Source organism: Centroberyx gerrardi, chromosome 22 (genome assembly GCF_048128805.1).
Source record: "Centroberyx gerrardi isolate f3 chromosome 22, fCenGer3.hap1.cur.20231027, whole genome shotgun sequence".
NCBI classification, from domain to species: domain Eukaryota; kingdom Metazoa; phylum Chordata; class Actinopteri; order Beryciformes; family Berycidae; genus Centroberyx; species Centroberyx gerrardi.
This window is the reverse complement of record NC_136018.1, coordinates 14,580,870-14,599,632: the sequence shown is the minus strand read 5'-3', so window position 1 is coordinate 14,599,632 and position 18,763 is coordinate 14,580,870. Positions and strand designations below refer to the sequence as shown.

The window sequence follows — 18,763 nt, the reverse complement described above, 5'->3', positions numbered from 1 at the left end:
AAATGTCTTACCCTTTCAGACACGAAAGGGCAGATTCTAAAATAGGGCCGCGGGAAAACCATTAGCTGTGATGGTATTGTCGGTCTTCCTGCCTTTTGAGGAACAATTCGGGGCAGAAATATCCTGAGGTGTTCGGAAAGCTCTGGGCTTCTCCGTCCCGCTCTTTCTCTCTCTCTCTCTCTCTCTCGTCTTTTCCCTTGTTCGTCTCTCGCTGTCTCTTCCTCTCTACCTTCCTCTGCCATCTCCCTCCATTGCTCTGTACCTCTCTCCATCTGAGCGCGTACTTGCGTGTGCATAAGTGTGCGTATACGCGGCTCCCTAAACACCATTGACAGTTGCAAATAAAGATGGGTGGCGAGTGTGCCGCTCTCTCCCCCTGCAATGCAAAAGGGGTTGAGTGTCATAAATCACCTTTTGATTTATCTAATCAAGCAAGGTCCTGCTGCATGCAGACATTTGTCATTGGTGGAGGGGGTGGGGTGAGGGGGGGTGTCAGGTTTATTCTGCCCCTCCGCTTCACTGGGCTGCAGCTGGTGGAGCCCACATAAGGATGGAGGGATGGAGGGAAGGTGGGAGGGGAGGGGAAAGAACAGGGAGGAGGAGGAGGAGGGGGAAAAAAAGGACAGAGTCATTAAGTGCGAGGCGCAGACTCAGAGACAAAGGAGAATGAGAGGAGAGTCTCTTGCGCCTGTTGTGTTCTCAATCCTGCTCTCTATCATTTTTTCCTCTCTTTTTTTTTTCTAGCTATTCACACAATGTTGAAGGAAAGAATATGAAGTTGGTGAAAACTACAGGCAGACGAACATTTTGGTTTTCTCTCATAAATTTGCAGATAGTGTTTGGCTGGTGGTAGCCGTTGTATCTATTTGTGTTACAGTTGATGATATCCTTGGAAGACTGTCTACATTTTTGAATGCAATTCTGTGCCTCGAAACAACTATTATTCACTCACTGGGCTTGCCATTTAAAGCTCCTAAGTGGCCATAGAGAGAACTGCTCTCTCAACATTCAAGGTTACCGACTGTTTTTCTCCGCTTGAGTGTCATAAGTGTTGATGAAAGCACTAGGTCGAAGATGAATCTAAACCAGAAGGACAGATCTTCATGTTCCACACACACACACCCACACACACACACACACTGCACAAACATACATTTACATTCAATATGACAGTAATCAATGGTGATGTGTGGGTTCTTTCCCCGCCGCATTGTAAATGTGTTTGCAGCCTCTTGTCCGACAATCGCCTCGTCTCCTTTCACAGGGATGTAATTTAGTTGCAAATTGACTGGAAGACGGAGGCAAAAATTGAAAGTTGAAATTAGAAATGGTCATAATAAATACGGGAGGCGGGGCGGAGGCTTTGGAAAGGTCAGGTGATATGACGGGTGCTTCCAGGGCCGGGCCGCTCTGACCAATGGCGTATCAGAGGCCTGTCATGAAATACATAACGCACACACAGACACACGCGTACGGACGCGCGTGCACATGCACACACACAAGCCCTGCAGGGGCCATCACAGGCAGTGGAAGACGAGATTACCTCGCTATTCTGAGCTGCAGAGCAATTCTCGGATGTTCTTGGAAATTCACATTGTGCCCTTGTGTTTTTTTTTTTCTCCCCTCTCTTTCTTTCTTCCTTTCTTCCCTCCCTCTCTCTGTCACTTTCCTTGACAGGCCAATATTTCAGGCTGCAGATATAGGGGATTACAAATAAAATAAGTGGAACGCCTACTTAATGCAACAGAATTAAAATGCATGAACGGGCCGGAGGAATTGATATGCGCCCAGTACAAACACGAGCCACAGAATAATATGAAATACAAAATGTTTTTTTTTTCACCCCCCTCTCCATGTATCAGTGCTTTGATTTCCCTTTTTTTCCATTTGTGCATCTAGCGTGAAGCGTTGATTCGCAAGAGTGAGGCTCACATATTGCCTTGAGTGACCAGACGAGGGAGGGGGGGCAGGAGAGGGAGGGAGGGGGCGCGATGGCTGAGGGAGAGAGGGAGGGAGAGAGCAAGAGAGAGCGAGGGAGAGGGAGGGAGAGCTGCTGTTGCTGTGTCTTTGTGTTGTGCCGAGTGGGTAAATTGCAGTGGCAGAGCATAGCCGGGTCTGCGCGGCCTGTATCTTAGGATGAGGCTAATGAAAGATTTATCAGCGGCTGCAGCATTTACTAAATACAACCAGAGGCTGATCTCTCCGCATTGAGCCCTGCTGTTAATGTCACGCGCACACATACAAATAGACACACACACACACACACACACACAAATGGTTTCTGCTACTGTACCACCAGCCGTGACCAAGGCACGGAAATTTAGCATCCTGTACAGACAGAGAAGTTGTTTAGGCGGCTGGGGAAATGTATATGAACTAATGAAGTGTATAATATTACCATAACATTTAATGTATGTCTTGCTGTGATAATGAGCCTGCCTGAGTTTTCTCCATTTCACATGTCCTCAGGGCCGAAACAACTCAGTGTATATGAATGTGAATAATACAGACCATGCTTCTATCCATGCCTGTGTTGTCTTGGTGTCAAATCATTTCTCAAATCATCACCTAAGTCCCACTGAATATTAATTTGGTAGACTTGTTTACCATAGGTTATTGAGTCTTACTGTGTGTGTGTGTGTGTGTGTGTGTGTGTGTGTGTGAATGGTCCATTTGAGATGGTGACACTTTTCTATGTAACACAGCAACAGAATGTCACAGGGTTCAATCAATGCACTCTCTTAATTATGTCCATTTTATATTTTTAGCATGAATATTCTTGTTCCTCATACAGTATGTATGAACTATGGGATACTATAACAATGGGTCATGGCTCTCCTCTTGCTCTCTTTCAATTTTTTTTTTTTTACCAATACATGAAGAGTTCTATTCCAAAAGGCTTTATATCCATTTAAAAAAAAAAGAAACCATTATCTGAAATTCATCATTTCATATCTCTAAACAATAGAGGGCTATTGGCTGGCTGTAAATCTGTTACCATTTTGTCAACAAAAGGCTTAAGTTACCTATTATATATGATGATTCATTTTATGTTTAGCTATGTAAATTAGATACATTGCCAATACATCTAAACATATATTAAACAAACACACAGCCATACAAACTGTAAAAGTAAATAATGATTACCTAGAGTGACATATTCAAATGTTAATGCTTTACACTCTCTCTCTCCCCACCTCTCTGCCAGGAGTGAACGCCATACCCAAAGAGGTGACAGGACCTAATGCTATGGCCAAGCGTTCCCACCTGCCAGATCGACAGATTGACAGCCCGCCCAAAAGGCCCAAATCTGCTGAGGGGAAGACCTCCGCCAACGAGCAGGTAAAGACGCATGCAACTAACCGACCAATAATATGAAGGATGCTGGTTCGATCCCCAGCACTGAAAGAAGAGTGTGTTCTAGCTGAAAAGCTGAAAACTTAAGGGTGGCTGGTATTGCATCTACGCTACCCACCATCACCGCCAAAATGCCCCTGAGCAAGGCACAGAATCCCAAACTGCTCTGGGGGTGCTGTTCTGTGGGTGACCCTGAACCTCTCTCACTGTCCTGCCCTTTCAGAACAAAAGGATGCATGTGTATGGGGCTGTGCGTGCATCTATCTAGGATGGACCTGTGGAAATCGATATTCCAAGCACAGTTTGGAATTTAGCTAAAGTTTTAAAGTCACAAAGCTAATGGCTAACGAGGCAGTTTCTCTCTCCTAAGCACTAATGAAGCCTAACCTTCACTGTCACTGTGGGATGAGCTAATGGGGAAGAGGTTTATCAACGGCAAGAAGCAGAAATGCTAAGCTAAGCATTTAGCATTTGCTGGCGCCAGCTTTCTACCAAAGGGTTAAACAGCAGCCCTCCATTCCCTCCCTGACAGAGCTCTTTAGCATCAAGCACGGCGGGCTAGTCTTTGTGTTCTTAAGTGGAATACCTGCACTAGCCTTAGGCCTCCCTCCCTGCCTGTGCCCCCCTTTTTGCATCTCTTTAAATTATATGTGTTTTTAAATTAGATTATGAAGTATTAGCTCGTCTGGTTCTGGGCCCTGCAAGGAGGGAGGACTTAGTCATTTCAGAAATGGATTCTATTAAGACAGGTGCTGGGGAGGCGGCTATGTTCAGAGTACTCCCTGTAATGAGGGCAAGGCGTAGCCCCGGAGAGTACACACCTTTGTCATCTGTAATCTCCTGATTAGAAATTCCGGCCAATCATGTTTTCTGCTAATAAAATTGCATGAGTTGAGGGACTTAAGTGAATTACATGAAACGGGGTTGATCTACATTTTGTGTGTTAAGGTGGGGAGTGGGGTGGGTGGGTGGAGGTGAATGTGGAGGTATGAGGTGAGTGGGCAGTGAAGAGTGGGTCCTATGGAAAAAGCCCTGGAAAAATGATGTTCAATTTTGCTGATGTGTTGCTGTTTTTCAGCCGTAAATGCAGGAGACATATGATTCTCATGCGCCTTAATCCAGGCCTTGTTTGTTAAATGATTAAAAAGTGATGGCTGACTTTTTCTTAAATCAGATGGATGGTGGACAGCCAGCTATGCTAATGGCTCAGTAGTTGATAACCACAATATAGTACATCTTGTATGAAAAATGCATTCCTCATCTTGGTTGAATCTGTACACTGCACAGTATGTCCTTTCTCTTCCACATCTTTTTTTATTATTTGTCTTCTGCCGACTACCCATTTATCACATCATCTTGTGTTTTCAGGTCCAGCAGTGTCCATACTGCAACTACAGCAGTAAAGACGCTAACCGCATGCAGCTCCATGTGATGTCACAGCATTCCATGCAGCCAGTGATCCGCTGCCCACTGTGCCAGGATGTCCTGAGCAACAAGATTCACCTGCAGCTGCATCTCACCCACCTACACAGTGTGGCTCCTGACTGCGTGGAAAAACTGATCCTGACTGTAAGTGGAAGCATCTGAAATTTTTTTTATTAAAAAGTGTGTATAAAAAAGTATGTAAAGAAGAGAAAACTTGATCAATTTAGCAGTGTTGAGCATTAATTTATATTTCAATCTTAGAATCTCACACCGTAGTGTACATTCACATTACTTATTACTTACAAACCTATTTGTATTACTTAAAATACTTACTTAATACTTACGTATTTTTTTCAGACTTTATAAAATAGTTTTTTCTTTCTTCTTTTTTATTAGTCATGAATGTTGAAATGAAAAATGGAAGTCATTTTGTCAAGACTGTCCAGTCCTCCCTCTGGTCTCCTGTCCAGCTTAGGGCAAGGGCTGACACTGAGCAGTCCCATAAAACATTTCCCATGCATTTATCCCACTCCCTCGAGATACCGTCATAAACTTGACAGTTGTCGTCCTCTGAGAGGAGCAAATTCCATTCTTCAAAATGAGCTTGCTTTTATAGGCGAAAGGCGAGTTGAAACATACTTCCTCAATATGTTTTGAATATTAGAGGTGGACTCCTCCAACATTATGTTATTAATTTTAAACATATATATGATAACTGAGAAATGTCTTTGTCCTTGATAGGTTGTCGGACCTGACACAGTGACGCCAAATAATATAATGCATCCCACACCTGGACAAGACAAAGCCCTATCTTTAATGGATTCCTCTTCCTCTCTTTCCGATGGGTCTGGAAAGTCTCAAGGTAAGCAAAATACATTATTTAAAAGCTTTGCCACTCTTATTAATTTGTCTGTTGTCCAACTAAGAGTCTAAGAAACAAACTATAATTAATTTTCATTGAAATATAAAGTTAATTTTTTTTTATTTTCAACTTCATTTGTCATTCATATCAAAAAATAACCATTGTAAATATTTACAATTTAAAACGAATATATGAAGAGTTTCATTCCAAAATGAGATATCCACCAATTAAAAAGACACCCAGTTAAGCACATTATGGGTTAGTATTGAAGTTAGGAGTCCAAAATATATATATAGCGTTTGCGAATAAAACCCTTCTTATATTAATCAAGACTATAGCTTGCACAATGCAGTTGTAATGGATTCCATTTTTTAATAAAAAGGAGGCTATTTTTGCAGTGTCTGGTTGAACCATTGGGAATCATCACTCTCAGAATTAGAAAGCCCAGTCTGGAATTTGACCATCTTAAAAATTACCACTTGGAAATGCTCGAGCATTTTGATATTCTACACTAAAAGTACCTTTAGAGTGTTCTTGATAAGGTCTTGATAAGATATAGAAGTTAATTACTCTATCAGATTTGCTATCTGGGATGTGAACTACTTTTATGTTCAAAACTATACTCAACACAGACACAATTTAGTAATTTCAAGCACAGAAAATGATTTTGTTCTACCTATACTCATGACTTCTGTTGACTTAACAGAATAAAATTTATTTTCTATTATCTTCTTTTAGGAAATGTCTCAAAGGATGAGCTGAACAGTCAAGACAAGAACGAATTGGACCTCCATGGTGAGGAACTCAAGCCCCCTAAGGAGGCCTCAGAGGCCCCAGACTGGAAGAGGGCCAGTGGGCTTGGACATGACAGCAAGTCCCCTGATGCCCTGCAGGACCATCTGAGTGAGCTCCAAAGGCTCCAGCAGCAACAACAGCAGCTCTCAGTCTCTGATCGGCATGTCTACAAATATCGCTGCAACCATTGCAGCCTGGCCTTCAAGACCATGCAGAAGCTTCAGATACATTCCCAGTACCATGCCATCAGAGCAGCTACAATGTGCAGCCTTTGCCAGCGCAGCTTCAGGACATTCCTGGCCCTCAGGAAGCACTTGGAAAATGGACACCCTGAACTTAGTGAGGCTGAGGTGCAGCAACTGATAGGCAGTCTGCCACTGAATGGTGATATCACTGAGAGTGAGGTCAGGGCCTTGGAGGAAGCTCAGGCCTTCGAACATGACTTGGACAAAGATGATGAGATGGACCAGGAAGAGAAGCCTAGTCCTACAGGAAGTGACAGCAGCTCTCTACTGGATGACATGGCAGAACCAAAACGGACCCTACCCTTCAGAAAAGGGCCCAACTTCACCATGGAGAAATTTTTGGACCCTTCCCGGCCTTATAAGTGCACGGTGTGCAAGGAGTCCTTTACCCAAAAGAACATCCTCCTAGTCCACTATAACTCTGTCTCCCACCTGCACAAGTTGAAGAAGGTCCTCCAAGAGGCGTCAAGCCCAGTTCCCCAAGAGACAGGCAACAGCATTGACAACAAACCATTCAAATGCAATATTTGCAATGTTGCCTACAGCCAAAGCTCAACACTTGAGATTCACATGAGGTCCGTGCTCCACCAGACCAAAGCCAGAACAGCCAAAACTGAAATGAGCAGCAGTAGCAGCATCACCGGGACCAGTGGTCCAGTGCCAGCAAAAAGCCCAGCCCCATGCACACAAGGGAACAGCAACAACTCAGACACTGCTAGAAGTGGAACACCCTCTGCTAACAAAGAAAACACTGTGGAAGCCAAAGAAGCTAACAGCAGCAACAACACAAAACAAAGCACGACTACTGACCATGCTTCGGCACAGGCAAGCAGCCACCAGCCAGCACAGTCCCCAGCCCAGCTGCAATTGCAGCTTCAGCATGAGCTCCAGCAGCAGGCTGCCTTCTTCCAGCCTCAGTTCCTCAACCCAGCTTTCTTCCCCCATTTCCCTATGACCCCAGAGGCACTGTTGCAATTCCAACAGCCCCAGTTCCTCTTTCCCTTTTACATCCCAGGGGCAGAGTTCAACCTTAGCCCAGAGCTGGCTCTACACTCAGCAGCAGCTTTTGGAATGCCTGGTCTCACCGGCTCTTTCCTGGAGGACCTGAAGCAGCAGATGCAACAGCAGCACCAGCTGCAGCAGGCTCAGGCTCAGCAACAGGCTCAACAGCAACAACAGCAGCAGCAGCAAGCCTCCCAGACACAGCTTCAGCAACAGAAAAACCAGCAGCTGCAGAGCCACAAACCCAAAATGGAGCCCAGCACTGTGTCAGTCTCTGAGATCCACATGTCCAGAGAGATAGAGGACCACCTGGAGAAACAAGAAAGAGCAAAGATGGAGAATGGAGGTGATGGATTAAGTGATGGAGGAAAAGACAACAAAGACCCTAAAAAGTCCAAGTTTTCAGAGCCATTGATTCCCCCTCCACGTATTGTGTCAGGAGCCAGAGGCAATGCAGCCAAAGCTCTACTAGAGAACTTTGGATTTGAGCTGGTCATCCAGTACAATGAAAACAGACAGAAAAACCAGAAGAAGAACAAAGATGGGATTGAGCAAGTGGAAATGACCACTGATAAGCTTGAATGTGGGATGTGCGGAAAGCTCTTCTCCAATATGCTCATTCTCAAAAGCCACCAGGAGCATGTGCACAGCCAGTTTTTCCCTTATGTGGAGCTTGAGAAGTTTGCCCAGCAGTACAGAGAGGCCTATGACAAGCTCTATCCCATAAACCCTGCTTCACCTGAGACCCCACCACCACCACCACCTCCTCCTCCTCCTCCACCACCTCCTGCTCCTGCCCCAGTGACAGCTCCTCAGCCTCCTTCTACATCTATGACCAAGTCCCAAACCCCAGCCCCTTCACCTGTTCCTGTTCCCCACCAGACCTCTCACCAACCTCCTCACCAGGCACCACCACCCCAGCCACCACCCCCTCCTCCACCCCCTTCTGCCCCTCCTGCACCTCCACAAGTGCAGCTCCCTGTCCCTCTGGATCTGCCCCTCTTCCCACCGCTAATGATGCAGTCTGTCCAGCACCCAGGCCTGCCCCCTCAGCTGGCCCTCCAGCTGCCCACTATGGACTCTCTGTCCACAGACCTCACACAGCTCTGTCAGCAGCAGCTGGGGCTTGATCCAAACTTCCTCCGCCAGTCCCAGTTCAAGCGGCCACGCACTCGTATCACTGATGACCAGCTGAAGATCCTCCGGGCCCACTTTGACATAAACAACTCCCCCAATGAAGAGCAAATTCAGGAGATGTCAGAGAAGTCTGGTCTCCCCCAGAAAGTTATTAAGCACTGGTTCCGTAACACCCTCTTCAAAGAGAGGCAGCGAAGCAAAGACTCTCCCTACAATTTCAGTATCCCTCCCATTACTACATTGGAAGATATTCGAATGGAGCCCCAGGTCAATGCGCTGGAATACTACAGAACTGACTCGGCCATGAACAAGAGGTCCTCCAGGACCAGATTCACTGATTACCAGCTGAGGGTACTTCAAGATTTCTTTGACACCAACGCCTACCCGAAGGATGATGAGATTGAGCAGCTCTCCACCGTGCTCAACCTCCCAACCCGGGTCATTGTGGTGTGGTTCCAAAATGCCCGCCAGAAAGCTCGCAAGAGCTATGAGAACCAGGCAGACTCTAAAGACAATGAGAAAAAAGAGCTGACCAATGAGCGATACATCAGAACCAGCAACATGCAGTACCAGTGTAAAAAGTGCAACATTGTGTTCCCACGTATCTTCGACCTTATCACTCACCAGAAGAAGCTGTGTTACAAGGATGAGGATGAGGAGGGGAATGAAGACAACCAGTCTGAAGAGTATATAGATTCTGGAGAGCAAGGTCCAGTTAAGATTATCCAAGTAACCCCAGAGCCACCCAAGCAACCCCAAGGAACTGCCAGCAACTCTGGCTCAAGCTCCCCTCTGATGCCCTCTCCTCGTCCCAGCATGGGGAAAACCTCCCCCAAGCCGGAGATACCCCCTGAAACTAAACCTAAACAGACTGAGACTGCTCCCTCACCAGTGATCAAGTCACTGCCAGACCCCAGACCATCTAAGGCTTCCACACCTCAGCCACCACCTCAGAAACCTCCCCAGCACCAGATGTCAAGACCCCATTCTCAGCCACAGTCAGCTGCAGTGCCCTCAAGCCCCCTCTCACTGGCCCTTTCTTCACTGACAAACAGCCTCCCACACCAGATGCTCCAGTACCAATGTGATCAGTGTAAGATTGCCTTCCCCACTGTGGAGTTGTGGCAGGAGCACCAGCACATGCATTTCCTGGCTGCCCAAAACCAGTTCCTTCACTCCCAGTTCCTGGAAAGGCCCCTTGATATGCCCTATATGATATTTGACCCCAACAATCCCCTCATGGCTAGCCAACTGCTATCTGGAGGGCTCTCCCAAATGCCCTCTCAGAGCAGCTCTGGTCTGGCCTCTGCCCCAGGCTCTGGGGCAATGAAGAGAAAACTAGATGACAAGGAGGAAGGCGCTACTGATAAAGATGGCGGAAACAGTAGTGAAGAGCAGCACAGAGATAAACGCTTGAGAACCACCATCACACCAGAACAGCTGGAGATCCTCTATGACAAATACCTACTTGACTCTAACCCAACACGAAAGATGCTGGACCACATTGCACGAGAGGTTGGCCTGAAAAAGAGAGTTGTGCAAGTGTGGTTCCAGAACACTCGTGCAAGAGAGAGAAAGGGGCAGTTCAGAGCTATAGGGCCCTCCCAGTCCCACAAGAAATGTCCCTTTTGTAGAGCACTATTCAAGGCTAAATCAGCTCTCGATAGCCACATACGGTCTAGACACTGGCATGAGGCTAAACAGGCAGGCTTCAGCTTGCCACCAAGCCCAATGATGAATCAAGACAATGAAAGAGGTGAAAGCCCAAATAAATACAATTTCTTTGAGTACCCACAGCTGCCTACTAAGACTGAGCCGAATGAGTACGAGCTGCCTACTGCATCCTCAACTCCAGTCAAACCATCTGAGGCACCGTTAAAAAACTTCTTGAGCCCTTCATCCTTAAAAGCAGAAAACTGTGATGAAATTGATGGGCCTAATATGAATTCTGCAGAGGCCTCATCTTACGACCTCAGCAAAATGGACTTTGATGAGACATCATCCATCAATACAGCCATAAGTGATGCTACAACTGGAGATGAGGGCAACAACAATGAGGTTGAAAGCCTCACAGCTAACGGAGGGGACAAGCTGAGTGACAACAAGGGTATCCTGGCACCAAATTCCGATGGGGGTGATGACAGGTTCCAATTCAGTATGGTGAGCCCCTCCCTCAGCTTCTCTGGAAAAGACTATGACTCTTACTACAGCTCCAGAGATGATGATCTAGATGATATCAATGACAGGAGTGAATCGTCAAGCCTAGCTGATCCCAGTTCCCCTAGTCCCTTTGGAGGGGGAAACCCCTTCAAGTCGGGGAAAGGCAGCAGTTCTGGGGATAGGCCAGGCCACAAACGCTTCAGGACCCAGATGAGTAACCTGCAACTCAAAGTCCTCAAAGCCTGTTTCAGTGACTACCGCACCCCAACAATGCAAGAGTGTGAGATGCTGGGCAATGAGATTGGACTCCCCAAGCGTGTGGTTCAGGTGTGGTTCCAGAATGCCCGCGCTAAAGAAAAGAAATTCAAGATTAATATTGGAAAGCCATTCATGATAAGTCAAGGTTCGCCGGAGGGACCCAGGCCTGAGTGTACTTTGTGTGGTGTAAAGTACACCGCCCGGATGTCCGTCCGAGACCACATCTTTTCCAAACAGCACATCGCCAAAGTGCAAGAAACCCTGGGAAACCAGGTGGACAGAGAAAAGGACTACCTAGCACCAACCACTGTCCGTCAGCTGATGGCCCAGCAAGAGTTGGACCGCATGAAGAAAGCTGGTGAAGGACTCAGCCTGCCTGGCCAGCAGCAACAGACTGCAGTGGACAACAGCAATGCACTTCATGGCCTCAGCCTGCCCTCAGGCTATCCAGGGATATCTGGCCTTCCGCCAGTCCTGCTTCCTGGGGTCAATGGGCCATCGTCACTTCCTGTTTTCCCACCCAACACACCTGGTGAGTTAGTATGACGAAGAGTGAAAATAGTCAAATAGAGTAGTAGCTTTATGAACTGAGCTTTAACATGCACAAAACAAAGACTATTTTATTCTACTCTACTACTGTTTATTCTATATCACAATGGTGTTTGTGAAAAAAGTCCTATTTTTTAAAACTATTTAAATTAAAAAATGGCAAGATTGTTTGCTGACAGTTTTAGTGCATGCATAATCTCAATTCATCATCAAAGTTGGACTGCTAAATGATAATTCAGAGATTTTTTTCAAAAAAATGTATCTATATGATTGGTTTCGTTTGTATTGTTTGTTTTTCCCCTAATTGTAGGTTTGGTATATTTATATTCTCATATTGGCATAATGAAATTATCATGAAGCGCATGTGACAGTTTTGATCCATAACAAAATCTAAACAACAAAGATAAAGAGTCACCCAGTGACAAATGAAACATCTTCATCTTGTCATACAAACAAATTTCCATAGTGATTTGGGTTTGAATATTTAAATATTGAATATTTCCATATTTATATACCACTGTATTTCAGCTTTAGCGTCTCCCGGTGCTGGCATGCTTGGGTTCCCTACACCAGCCACCCCCTCTCCTGCCATGTCTCTCAGCACTACCCCAACCAAGACTCTTCTGCAGACTCCTCCTCCTCCTCCTCCACCTCCTCCTCCTCCTCCTCCTGTTCCCTCCACACCTTTGGCAGCAGTTAATCATACAGAGCAGCAAGGTAAAGACTCAGAGAGAGACAGCAGCAAGAAACCAGGGGACAAGCCACCTCAGATGAAGGTCAAGGAACGTGAAAATGAGAGCGGCTCACGCCCCCAAACCCCCAGCATGGCCAAGAAGAGGGAGAAACCATGTCCAGCTCCAGGGAAACCAGGAAGTGAGACTCAACTGGATGCTGCCCAGCTGCAGGCACTTCAGAATGCTCTTGCCGCCAGTGACCCCAGCTCCTTCTTTGGGGGGCAGTTCCTGCCCTATTTCCTTCCTGGGTTTCCCAACTGCTTCTCTCCCCAGCTGCCCAGAGGGGTCCAAACAGGGGGCTACTTCCCACCTCTGTGTGGCATGGAGAACCTGTTTCCTTATGGCCCAGCAGCAGTCCCACAAGCTGCCATGGCCGCCGGGCTCTCCCCCTCTGCTCTCCTGCAGCAGTATCAGCAGTACCAGCAGTCCCTCCAGGATTCACTGCAGAAGCAACAACAACAGCAGCAGAAACAGCTTGAGCAACAACAGAAACAACAACAACAGCAGCAGCAGAAACCAATTCCTGTGAAGACACCCCAGAGCGTGCAGAGCACCACCACCTCCTTCAAACCAAAAGAAGCTATGGAAGCTAAGGATGACACCAACAAAGGCTCTTCAACAGAAAGCACAAAAGAAGAACCGAAAACAGATACCAAAAGTACCACGGATTTTCCAGATGCTTTTATCGTACCGTCCGTCAAGCATGAGTTTATATGCAGGAAGTGCCAGATGATTTTTGCTGACGAAGATTCAGTGGTGCGTCATCAGAAGTCCTTCTGTTACTTCGGACATCCTTTTACTGACCCGCAAGAGACAGTGCTTCGAAAGGCAGTGAGCAAATACACTTGTGTCGCCTGCAATGTGGTTGTTAACGGGAACGAAGCACTTGGCCAACACCTTCAGTCGAGCTTGCACAAAGAGAAAACAATCAAACAAGCAATGAGAAATGCCAAAGAGCATACTAGATTATTACCTCACTCTGTCTGCTCCCCTACTCCTAACACCACATCTACCTCGCAGTCTGCAGCTTCTTCTAATAACACCTTTCCTCATCTCTCTCGCTTGTCCATGAAGTCCTGGCCAAATGTCCTGTTCCAGGCCACCACAGCCCGGAAAGCTGCTTCCTCCTCCTCCCCGTCTGCCTCTCCTCCTCCCCCCCTCTCCTCACCTTCAACGGTTACCTCAACTTCCTGCAGCACCTCAGGGGTTCCAACCTCACTACCCACCGAGAGTTGTTCAGATGAGTCTGACAATGAGCTAAGCCAGAAGCTGGATGACTTAGATAACGCGTTGGAAGTCAAGGCTAAGCCGGCCTCTGGCCTAGACGCGAGCTTCAGTAGTATCAGAATGGATATGTTCAGTGTGTAGGAGTGAAAAAAGGATCCCTTGCTTAAAGAAAAAAATAAGACTTTTTAAACTGCAGTTCCAAAGTTTCTCTTAACCCAAAAAATTACAGTACCAAATGATTGACTCAGGATTGTTTTTCCCATATTGATATGCTGGCAAGATATTGATTGATTTTTGTTATGGACAGAACTGTTGCAGATGCTTGACTGAGCTTATATTGTATACAAAAACATGGAGTAGGAAAAAATCCCACAGGCTCCCTTGGGGGGCTTGTTTCAAGCCAAAAACTCTCACGATAGCAAATTGCACCTCAGCTGGATTGTTTTCCAAATGCTAGCATGTACTGTATGGGATGACGATCCAGAACCCTCAAAGAGAATCTCTCTTAGTTTAGATAGGTGTAATTCAGTAGCTTTAAATTCTCAGGTCAGAACATAACATTTCTCATTTGTTAAAGCAGCAACAAGCCTGGGTACACTTGGCTTATAACCAAAACATGTCAAGCTTTATCGGACGCATTTCCTTGATGTGTATAGAGTACCAAGAGACAATATTACTGTTACAATGGACGATGTGCATATCCTTTTAGTTTTGCCCTACAAAGACAGTATGGTTTTGCCACTGAGGGAATTTAGAATGGTGAAGTAAATGTGTATGATGCCCCTGTGTTTGCCAGTTTGTATTACAACAAGCTGTATCTATTTCCCACCCCCTTTTTTTCTTGTAGAATATACTAATCTGTGCCAACTCTTACCTTCTCACTTTTACCTCTGCTCACACCCTTTTCTGAAGAGGTAATAACTCTAGTTTTGATAGACTCTTGAGGATTATGTGAATATAACATTTTTCATTTGTGAATTGCTGTACTGTTACGGTACCTGCTTGTGTCTGGACTATAGTGCACTTATTTTGTTTTTATTTGTCTTTTTATTATTATTTGAGTAGGCCATTTGTTAATTTAATAGATTTTTTCTGTTTGTATGTATGTATGTATGTATGTATGTATGTGTTTTGTTTTAATTATTATTTGTGTCTATTGCAGCAGCATATTGGTCCATATTTGTTACAGGATTGATGCCTAACAATCTATAGACCTATTTAACAATTGGTGCATCCATGAAAGTAGTACTGTATACTTGAAACTGTTAAGGTACAAGTTGGTCACAATGTTAAAAAAAAAAGGTATGAATATTTGCTAAAAGTTTGCAAATATGCTGCTTTAAAAGGGGGACAACAGCATTTGTTTTGTATATTGAAACATTTTCATGTGCTTGTAGGACTGATAACAGTGTTACACCTATACACTGCCATTTAGTGCATAGGTTGACGTCCTCCCATCAATTCTCTGGGCACTTCTGTTGATCTACCATTAAAAGTAAACATTTTAATTTTTCCACATTTAGTGATTTCAACATTGCAAAGTATTACCTTACAACGTTTTGCTGCTACTGTGTAATGTTATTTTGCTTGCCATAAATTCTCTCAACTTTCTACCAGACAAAATACTGATCCATGAATTGCTTTGCTTTGCTATTTTTTATTTTATGTTATTTTATTTTGTTATTTTGCTGTGGAACTAAGAATGTGAAAGCTGTCAAAGGGTGTTCAATTTTTTACGAATCACTTTCTAGTTTGGTAATTGAAACCAATGTGATTCATTCCAAAGTAACAGAAGGCTATTTGTATGAAAGAAAAAGGCTTGTGAACAAAGAAAGCTAAGCTGTTGTACATATTCGTAGTTGGCTGTGCATGGTACAAATTTATTAATATGAAGAAATGCAAAAATGTATTGCTTTTGGTATTTCCTATTCTGAGATGAGCAAGTAGCATGTAATGCAACTGTTTGACAGGTTAAATCAAATCATGCTTAGTTATTGTTTCAAACGATGAAATCAAGTAACATTTCCTCTTATGTTTTATTATTGTACAGGTGTTTTCTTTTTTCTTTTCTTTTTTTTTTGTTCAAAGTTTTAAAGCAAAATGTCAGTTTTTAATTCTCTGCGTGAGCTTTTTAAATGTCCTTATTTGGATTTTTAGTATTTTAACATTTACTTTAATCCTGAAGACACTTTTCGATTGTGTTTCATAAGAGACATCCTGGCCTCCCAAGGTGCAATTCTGCCATTGTACAAACATGAGCGACTGTCCTGATTCCAAAGGCTTTCACAACTCTGGCTTTTTGCCTTTCCCCACTCTGTGGCTCAGCATTGAAAGACTGAACTGTCAGCTAGCATCATGTGCTAAGATGCTAGCATCAGACAGGACGCTTCCCACACCAAGGACTGGTAAAAGCTAACAAACCAACAAAAAGGATGGTCCAACAATATAACTGTACATAGTTATTGCAACTGCACAGCAGCCAAAAAGAAAAAAAAAGAACTTTTTAAAAAAAAAATGGATGGATTGTGTCATGTTTATGGGGACAGCCTTCAAAAGGTTGAAATTGGAATTGTTCTTCTGGATGTCAAAGGGATTTTCACGGCGCAATCATATCCTACACAATATGTACTCTTCAACATCTGGGTTACATAGGAAATGCACCCTGAGGTTTTAATAAGAAGAAGCCCCTATGGCTAAAACTTTAAATAAACTAAACCAAAAATGTTATTGATGTTTTATATATAGAGAGTAGTCGCATTAGTTTTTGTTACTGTACTGTTTGAGGTCTCAACTGTACCGTATCACGGTAATAACATGGTTTTGAAACCTTTTTTTTATTTTGTCACAGACCTGTTGTCATAGTTGAAATGACGTTTATTGTAGATGGTATTTGAACAACTTCTGGAAATAGTTCATCAAGTATGTTTGTTGCTCATTGTTGTGATACATTAAAAACTGTATCTGCAAACCAGTTTGGTTTCATCAAATATCCTTTATTTCCTTTTTATTGTTTCATGTCATAATCAACATTGTCATGAGGCTTCATTATCTCATCTTTCACACAAACATCACACTTACAGCAGTTTGCATTCAAATCATGAACAATACCCAGAAATATAATCACACATGGTTGTCAATCATTTTTAATGCTATCCTTAACATTTTTCCCCATATAGTTTATTCAAATTAGCAACATTTCTCATTGACAGCGCATTCTCCTATATTTCTATTTGGTTAGCGACTGTTTAAATATCTTCAAAACAATCACAGTTATTTCAATAATAATAAGGATGTTTTAAACAATTTATGCTGTCAATGATGGTTGCTATTTGATCAGTGTCATCGAGATTACCAATGCAGTGCTTGACAAGAGGAGCATTTCTCACTAAAACGGAGAGGATTCACCTTTTCACAATTCACATAGCAGTAGAATTTTGTTTTGTAATTACCATATTTCACTTTAAATTAAAGATCATCTTTTCCCATAACTTTTAGGTATGTCTACGCATATATAGTGTAAAAAAAAAATATGTATATTTGTATCTACATCCCTCCAGTACTTGTCATTCTAGTCACTGAAGGACTAAAATTCTAAATCATATAATGGGTATTTCCCCTGTTATTATGCCATTTGTGGTAATCTGACTCTAAGCAGATGCAGGGGATTATGTTTGGAAGTGTCTGCTAATCTGGATCTGATCAGGTGCTGTCACAGACTCCTCCCATCAGAGGGGAAAGGTCCACACACAAGAAATCAAAATGGATGGATATACTGAGGTAGGGCTACAACACAGAGCAATGCAGAAGTCATGTTATTTACCTTTAAATTTATTAGATATGTAAAATCGAACTTGATCCTACTATGACCGAGGTATAAACGGCCTGTACTCTGATGCTGAACATATAGCCTGTACCATCTTCAAATGAACTAACGCAATCTTACAATGTGGGTGGTCTGTGGATCAAAAGGTGATGGCACACACCATATATTTGTAACCTAAGTTTGAGTCCGACTCAACCTTTGTCATTCATTCTATTTTCCTACATCTGTCCTACCACTCTGCAGTACTCTGTAGATTGCTAATGCAGAAATGCATTCAAATGAATTCTGGGGGGAGAAAAATGAAATGACTGATGGGATGTAGCAGACATTAAATTCTGTCAAGATTGAATAGTTAATGAGAGAGACAGATAGGTGTGTAGGACAGAGTGAGTCAGTAGTGTTAAAGGTTTGGGCACAAATTTTATTGCGGCACTGAAAAACTGGTCTATGATTAAGCAATAGCATACAAGCGAGAGTGCTACACCATTGTGGTTACTGGAACCAGTGTGCTGCGATCATAGGAATGTGGCTGTAAACCGAATTTTTTCATCGAAGAAAAAAAACCCGATATGAAACATGAGGCACTGCCGCTTTGCATCCATCCATAGCAAAATCAGCCACGCTTAATGGAAAATGATTTTTTGTAGTCCCCCCCTTATACTACCTTTAAAATTCTATTAAGGGCAAAATGGTCGCCGGTGTGACACAGAAGGGTAACCTTTTAGATCTGGGGTCACCCAATGCTGTCACATTAAAAATTGCACATCAGGAAACACGGCGACACTATACATCACACCCTGCCAGTGAGACGTGTCCGCCACCGGTGTCAGGGTCACGGAGAAAGCCGACATTCACAAGTCGTTAAATCCACCTAATGAAATTTCACAAGGGCGGCAAAAAGGAAGGGGAAGATGAGGATCTTTTCACTCCGGCAGAATCGTCTGTGGCCTTTATTGTTTTGCTCAACACACATCGGCGTGCAGTGGCACCGCCGCGACATGTAAAAGCCTCCAAAACGGCTTTTTCGCTCCCCCTTCTGACTTCACCCCTCGCCCTTGACGAATGTGCTCAGCTCGCAGGGTGCAGCTATTCTGCTGAATGGCCCTTTCCTGTTGTTCTCCCCTAAAGCGCAGGCGGTTGTCGAGGTAGGGTCCCCCCCCCACCCCCACCATATTATGGGATTGAATTG

General features: G+C 44.1%; 1 protein-coding gene across 1 annotated transcript in view; it reads left to right on the top strand.

The window, feature by feature from the left end:
* zfhx4 (zinc finger homeobox 4) overlaps nucleotides 1-16,250 on the top strand; it is a 65,544-nt gene extending 49,294 nt beyond the window's left edge. Inside the window, exons 7-11 of the mRNA XM_071909945.2 lie at nucleotides 3,209-3,342; nucleotides 4,726-4,926; nucleotides 5,524-5,644; nucleotides 6,383-11,773; nucleotides 12,319-16,250. Of these exons, the coding sequence (XP_071766046.2) occupies nucleotides 3,209-3,342; nucleotides 4,726-4,926; nucleotides 5,524-5,644; nucleotides 6,383-11,773; nucleotides 12,319-13,892 (7,421 nt within the window). The 3' untranslated portion in view covers nucleotides 13,893-16,250. The remainder of the gene's footprint in view (nucleotides 1-3,208; nucleotides 3,343-4,725; nucleotides 4,927-5,523; nucleotides 5,645-6,382; nucleotides 11,774-12,318) is intronic.
* Nucleotides 16,251-18,763: the final 2,513 nt, after the last annotated feature.